Here is a 7,817-nt window from a genome sequence, read left to right on the forward strand (position 1 = left end):
TGTGTGGATATGTATGGATAGATAGATAATAGAAACAGATATAGATTCATTAGATGTCATCTGTTCTGCTGCATACTGCCATGGCTGCTTCCACATGTCTTATGTGACTTTGTTTCACAGTGTAACGTCATGACAGATTTGACCTGCCTCCTGTCTTGCCTTTTAGCTCCTGTTCCAGGTGACAAACCCGGGCATCAAGTATGAGTACACAGTCCGGAAGGATGGCCTTGACAATGACGTGGAGAAGCTGGGGCACTTCTGGCAGTATGGGCACTGGACAGAGTGCAGTACAACATGTGGGACAGGTGAGACTGTGAGACACACTGCCCCGACTGTGAACCCTGCCAGCTGCAGGACCGGCCTCTGGAAGCCGTCAAAGCCAGCTTCTGCAGTCTATATCCATGGGTCTGCAGGACCCCACAAGATACCCTGTGGGCAGTTCATGTACAGGACCATGGGCTAAAGCAAAAGTAGTTTTAAAAAATCATCTTTATGTATTGGCCTCTGTGCAAGTTTGTTTTTCTGTTTTTGTTTTTTTATTTTAGAGAGGATTGTATGTCTTTTATAAGAGAATAACAAAAAGGCTTCAAAGCCATGGCTGTGGTAGGGAATCCCAGGACCTCAGGAGTCCAAGAACTCGCCCAAAGGCATGCCCAGCTCTCCTGATTGCAAACCCAGCATTCTCCTTCTCCAACTCACTGGACCTTTTTGCTGTGTGGTTTCACCGCACAAATCAAGCTTTGAGAGATTCACTTAATGCAGCTATTAGGATGGGGTAGACTCTGCTGCAGTAACAGAAATTACAAGCTCAGTCATTCAGCACAACAAAGGCTTCTGTTTTATCCATTCTAAGTCTGCCACAGGTTGGACGCCCTTGCTTCCAGTGAGGAAGAGAACAATGAGAAGGCCGGCTTGGTTCTTAGCAGCCTGGGGGTAGGATGTGATGGGTTGGTCTTAACCATGTGGACATGATCTAACTACAAATGGCGAGGCTCCCATTCATCAGGACATACAGCTCATTGAAAGAAATTAAACTAAGCGATGCATTGGACGACAAGGAAGGTCAACTAGGAAAAGACACACAGGCATTATCTGTGAAGAAGCTTCGACATGGAACTGAAAGAGAACAGAATTTTTACACCGAATGTTGGAAGCCCCCTGGTAAAATTATTTTAACCATCACCAGGTTCCCAATGATAAACTTTAACACTGTCTTCCTTTCAGAAACTCGCAGATCTTAAAATGTAGAAGACACAACCAGGGATCAAGCAGCTCAGCTTCCTGCTCTCAAGCCGTCTAAAGGCTGTGCCACATACTTTTCTGCAGAAAGCTTACACAAGTGGTGTGGAGAAGGAAAAGCAGAGACTATTGGGGCTTCTGGGTTCATTTGTTTGTTTGGGTGTGCTTTTTGTAAACTATAAATTGATAAAGGAATGAAATCATTGGTTAAGTTTTACCAAATGAATCCACAAACATCCAAAGAGAGAAAAGGTCTGTTCGCGCTTCCTTCTGACATCGGAGAACTAATCCCCCTTATTGGAACGTAGAAGACCTCTGTCTTACAAATATTAATTTAGTCATTGACAAAATAGCTAATCGGCCGATTAATAAATGTGTAATCAGTTAATTCATTCAACTGCCAACTTAAAGGCTAGGGGTTTCAGTCCATCCAGAGGTTCCTTCGAAGAGAGACTTGCAGATCTGCTCCTGAAAAATCAGACGCTGAAAACGACGAAGGACAGTTGTACTCTGACACATGAGGTCTCTTTGAGTCAAAGTTGAATTAAGGGCAACTGGCAGGTGGGTTGGAATATTTATGCTTGATATGGTGTCAGTTATGTGAGACCTGCAAATGCCATCAGAACCGACGAGGGCTGGCAGGACTGTTATTCCAGCTCTTGACACCTAGTTATTAACTTTAACGTATACATTGGGAAACATTGGTCGGACCGAGCTAACTGTTCATCTCACTGTTGATTCAGTGGATTGGCCCATGGAGATGTTACTGATGCTCTAAAGCACTCGTTCTCAACTTTCCTCATGCTGCGACCCTTTCATACAGTTCCTCATGTTGTGGTGACACTCCCCCCCCACCCATAAAATTATTTTCATTGCTACTTCATAACTGTAATTTTGCTACTGTTAAGAATTGGGTGACCCCTGTGAAAGGGTTGTTTGACACTCCCAAAGGGGTCGCGACCCACAGGTTGAGAACCACTGCTCTAGAGTATATTTTATGGTAAGCTTCAGTGCCCTCCTGCTACGTTGAGGTCAAGAACACTGAGGTCACTGACCTGGGCTACTGGTGTAACAGAAACAAGCCTTTGGGGGGTGTTTCCAATCAATTAAGATGCTACATTTCCTTTTTTAAAGCAGAGGGGCAGCAGAAAAACGGGAAGGCCCTCAACAAGATGGATTGACACAGCGATTGCCACAATGGGCTCAAACATAGGAACCACTGTGCAATGACCCAGGGCTGGGCGGTGCTGTGTTTGTTGCACATTGGATCTCTGTGAGTCGGAATACTCATGGGCACCCAGTAGCAACAACAAAGTGCATAGGTTTGATGTAGACACCTATAAACCGGTTGGTGTCAAGTTAACTCCAACTCATGGTGACTCCAGAGTGCAGATTAGAACTGTTCCCCATTGGGAAAGCATTGAACTACTAACGGAAAGGTCAGCATGTCAAACCCAGCAGTAGCTCTGTGGGAGAAAGAGGAGGCTGTCTGCTCATGTGTGGACTAGACCTACACTGCAAGGTAGGGGCGGGGTTCTGCTTTCACACACACCATGAAGGGTTTTTTTGATCCTTTCCTTTAAAACCGTAATGTCTCAAACATCACATTATTTTGAGTTTTGTACCCATCACGTGTAGTTTACTAAACCCAAGGTTACTAATCCCTACCTACTATACTTATATACCTTTATTAAGGTAATAGTGGAGCAACTGCCTTGTAACACCTGCTGATGGTATCAGTTATGTGTGTCAGTCTAGTTCCCACGGTGATTATAACCTTCTTAAAGTTAGAGTAGTAGCTGCTCAAGGAATAATCTGTTGAGTGATTTAATGTTGGGTTTAAGACTCATTTGCCTCAAGGCAAGATCTGGTTCCAGTTCTAGAAGCATTTCCCAATCCCTCACTAAGTGCTTAGTAGCTAATAGTAATCTCTAAGGGTTAATCAGTTCTTGCTGGGTGATAAGTACTGTACGTGGTGCTATGCCTGCCACCTCATCCGCAATGCTGCTAATGTCCAATATGCTAGTGGAGACTTGAAGTTAAGAGAAGTTAAGTCTTGGCCACGAGACAATCTAGAACTGCCTGATGCCAAAGGCCAAGCACTTCACAGAATGTGGTAACTATATTATTTACAGCCCTTCTTAAGTAATGTCCCTTCCACCCCACTGCCTTGTAAAGATGGTGTATTAGTCTAGGTACTTTAGAGAAACAAATCCACAGCAACTCATATATAAGAGAGTTTTATGTAAAGAAAGTGTGCATCACGAAAACATCCCAATCCAATGCTGCCCAAGCCCACAAGTCCAACATTAACCCATTAACCCAACACCAGTCCAAAAGTTCTCCACCTCACAAAACAGAGGCAATGATGCTGACTGCAGGAGGAAAGCTGAGTCAGTGAAGGAACAAGCATCTCAGCACTAGCAGGGGTCTCCACACAGCTGCTCCAGCACTCAGGGCTGCATCGGGATAGGTCCATGTGGCTTCTCCTTGGGGATGTCTTGTAGGAAGTCAATCTTGCAAGCTGCAGCAGGGAACTGCTGAGGCAGCTGAACCCTGGTGGAACCATCACAAAGCAAGAGACCTGAGAACTCGAAAGGCGAGGCTCACCACCCATTTATCCCTCCGCCTTTCATTTAGCCCCACATGTGATTATCAGCCAGGTTGGCACAATTAACTAACTCAGATGGATAACTAGAGTTCAGCATGATACACCAAATACCTTTTCAACAACCTTCCCATCAGTTGAAAATCATGACCTCTTGACATGAGTTGGTGACTCACTGGAAATGGAGCATCAATGGGCTTAGGATTCACTACCTATCTTTCTGCCTGACCCCCAGGTATCCGCCGCCAGACAGCCCATTGCATGAAGAAGGGCCGGGGAGTGGTGAAAGCTACATTCTGTAACCCAGCAACCCAACCCAAGGGGAGACAGAAGAAGTGCCATGAAAAGGATTGCCCACCCAGGTAACCAACTGTCTAGAATTATGTCAAACTTAATAGTAACCCAATGCTTCATTAAAAAGAGGAACTCTGCTGCCTTTCTATTAGAGCGAGTACAAAGAGACGGTCAAAGGGTCCCAGGGTTCTCTGGCACCCAGCAGCAATCTGTGGGGGAGGGCGTTGTCTCCTGTTTTATAAAGCGGGTATGACCTGTCTTTAATGATGTGCCAATACTCAATCTGTGGAAGCACTGGAGAAGAGGCGCAGCCAAAAGTTCTTTGGATTTGGTCTGGGCTTTGCTCCTTCACATCCTGGTACGCAGTGGTACTTAAAGCTGCAGGGAAAATGTCCTTGTAGGACAGGGGTTATCACTATTGACATTTGGGGTCCAATAGATCTTTGTTGCACAAGCCCGTGCATTGTAATGTGTTTCGCCCCATCTCTGGCCTGTACCTACTAAATGCCAGTGGCAGCATCCCCATCCCAGGTTTTCTGCAGCCATTTGACAAATAACTGCCAACGTTGCCTACATCTTTGGGGGGGAGTGAGGGAGCAACAGTATCCTCAATTAAGAACCACTGTTAGAGAGATAATCATTTGCTAAGATAATGGGGTCCTAGAAGATAATTTGGACGTTGGTATAGGAAGTTTATGTAATAGGAGAAAAGGAGGAATGAACGGAGGGAGGCCGGGTGGAGGGAAGGGAGGATGGGGTTGAAGGAGGGATAGGGAGGGAAAGAGAAATGAAGGGAGGGAAAGGGAAGGGAGGGAAGGCATGGAGCAAGAGAGGCAGAGAAGAGTCTTTATGTACTGAATCCATCAATCATTCAATTCAGTTCCAAGCAGGCATGCTTTGAAAAGTTTACTTAGTCAGGGAGTTACTCTTTGGGTTTAATTCTAAGGAAGAGCTAGAACAATGGGATAAAGGCCAAAGAATTGGGTTCAAAAGAAGAGTCTAAATAGGTTAGCCAAGGAAATCAAGGCCATTTCCTATAGATTCAAACAGGCAGGCCCAGAAACCAGGGCCCTTTCCTCTCAGGGCTGGCGGGTCCATTGTATACAGAGTTGTGCAGTTGCTCAAGAGTGGCTGAGGTCCTGGGTCCACAGCTGGTGCTCGGAAGCGAAAGGGGAGATGCTGTGAGATCCAAAGCCAAGTCCCACAATCACCTGATTTAACTGTAGCTAGCTCCTGCTGGCATTTTGCTAGAAAAATCGAGGACAACATATCACTGCAGTTGCTATCATACTTTCTCAGGGAAAAGTGAGCTGGGAAAGAGTAACCTTGCTTAGAGCGAATCCACAGCCCAGCAAGCTTACTTCATTTTATCATGTTTCGCAGATACTATGTTGTCCCATGTAGTGACGCTTTGTGACAAGCCTGGGTTTAGGAAGTCTGTGGTCAACATTGCCCCAACACCATGTGATCATGTTGTGTCTCTGTGTTACATTTTGGCAATTCTCACAATATTTCAAACATTTTCACCATCTTACTGCCTACTTAATAGCCTACGCCCCAAGAAACCTCACTAAACCCACCACTATTGAATTAATTCCGTGAATTATTTTGAAGCAATAATTTTGATAGGCAGTGGAAAACCAGGACTTTCTACTCCGATACAGAGTGAAAAACTCCCAGGGGCAGTTCCACCCCGCCCTACAGGGTCACTATGAGTGGGCACTGCATAAATGGTAGGGAGTTTTTTCATTTTACGGCATCAAAAACATCGTGTGACTCACGGGATTGCCTTGTGTGCATTATTGTGCAATCGGGAACTTAACCTCAACATCACAGAGGTATGCCTGCCGTTTACAGAATCTGTGTTCTTCCATCACACTTCCTCTCCCCCGTTCATGACCCTTTGCACCAATTAGATAATAACCACTGCGCCATGTCTAGAGTTCTTCCCTTGCTTGTCAAAACCAGCCTCTTTGTGAGATTAGCTTCCTTCTTAAAACCATGGATATTGATTTTCTGAATCTGATTTGACTCGTGGGGCTCATACTTTCATGTTTATGGTTTCACCGTGCACTTCCTTGGCCTTCCTGTGAGCAGCAAATATAAATATGTTTTCATGAATACAACTCTCTATGTATTTACTATAAATAATGAGTAAACCCAACCCTCACAGGTCTGTGCAAGTTGGATATTTTTAAAAAGGAAGACAGAAGAATAATGGAATTCCATTGGGGTGTTAGCAATCAACAATGAATGCATATGGAGTCTCAAAAGGACAAATAACTCATTCTTAGAAGAAATACAACCAGAATGAGCCTCAGAAGAAAGCACTGGCAATCTGATTCCAAAAACCGACCCCTAAAAATCAGATGGCGTTCAATTATCCTTTGACACGCACAGGGAGTCCCCTAAGTAGGGACTGGCTCCAAATAACGGGTTGATTTTTAATTAGCTGTCAGCCGGTCTGGAGAGTGGATATTATCCCCATGTGGTATACCAGGCGGTCAGGGTTCTGAGACCTTGAATGCCATCCCCCAGGGAAAAGGGATAAAGAGGAAATGAACCATTTTAGCAGCCTGTGATTTTCCAAGCCCTTTCTGTATTGCCATATCGATTAATTTATGCTGTTAGCATCCGTGATTTGGTAGATATTTTTATACCCATTGTACAGATAAGGGCATAATGCCTCAGAGAGTCATAAAAGTGTCCCAAGATAATAAAGCTGGATTGGAGCCGAGAGCTGGCTGCTGAGAAGTCTGAACTGGCACCCTTACCTGGCTGGGTCTCAGGATAAGCAGGTTGCAGCAATGGATGAGAACTACCCACGTTCAGAATATTTCTTACACATGATAGTGAGATGGTATAAACCAAACGGGGAAGAATCTGACCCCCAAAGTAAATGGTGCATTGCAAACTCGTCGGAGGATTCAGGGAAAGTAGACATTGACTTTTTAAAGAACAAGTGGTGATTTTTCTGTTGGATTGTTACTTGTTTTTGCAAGCTCCATCCAGTAGTTTCCTTGGAGATGGATTTCAAATTGCAACATCCTCTCTGGCACCTCATTTCCATGAGATCTGCAGAGTTCATGCCCTTATTTATAGCTGTCGTTTCTTCTCCCCAAAGGATTTGATGTGCAAGGTCTCATCATCTTCTTTTTCTCCCCCTGAGATATTTTCCTTCAGTGATACCCTGTCTCTTCATTCAATTTGGACATTCTGTGTTCTTTCCCAAAGGAGTCATCAGGAGAAAAATTTTCAATTTTTAATAAGCCTTTTGGTGACCTAACCATAAGAAGCATGCAGGAGCTCCCATCATCCCCATTACACGAGCCACGGCTCTCAGGACAGAAATCTGGGAGAGCGTGTGCGAGGATGGAGTTTCCTCTCTTGGAAGACCATCTTTGGAACTGAAGGGTCATTGACCCCAGGTAGAGGCCAATTGAATAGCTTCTCTCCTGACTTCCCTCTAAACTATGGGTTACCACTAAACCAAGGCTCTGCTAGGTGGTAGCCAGGGGGGTGCCCAGCATATTCAGAATGCTCACTGACCATCTGACAGCCCTTCATTCCGGCCCAGCAGCTGCTGCATTTAGGCTTAGCTGTCGTTGTTGTACCCTTGTGTTGGTTCTGACTCATAGGGGGGCCCTGTGTACAACAGAACGGAACCACCCGCACC

The 7,817-nt window shown here is 45.0% G+C and overlaps 1 protein-coding gene across 1 annotated transcript in view; it reads left to right on the plus strand.

Moving 5' to 3' along the window:
• Nucleotides 1-7,817, plus strand: part of ADAMTS12 (ADAM metallopeptidase with thrombospondin type 1 motif 12) — a 159,790-nt gene that overhangs the window by 85,776 nt on the left and 66,197 nt on the right. Inside the window, exons 14-15 of the mRNA XM_045285263.1 lie at nucleotides 167-305; nucleotides 4,083-4,209. Coding sequence (XP_045141198.1) covers nucleotides 167-305; nucleotides 4,083-4,209 — 266 coding nt within the window. The remainder of the gene's footprint in view (nucleotides 1-166; nucleotides 306-4,082; nucleotides 4,210-7,817) is intronic.

Source organism: Echinops telfairi, unplaced genomic scaffold, assembly GCF_000313985.2.
Source record: "Echinops telfairi isolate 266 unplaced genomic scaffold, ASM31398v2 ScPeMD7_7469;HRSCAF=8507_1, whole genome shotgun sequence".
Lineage (NCBI taxonomy): Eukaryota > Metazoa > Chordata > Mammalia > Afrosoricida > Tenrecidae > Echinops > Echinops telfairi.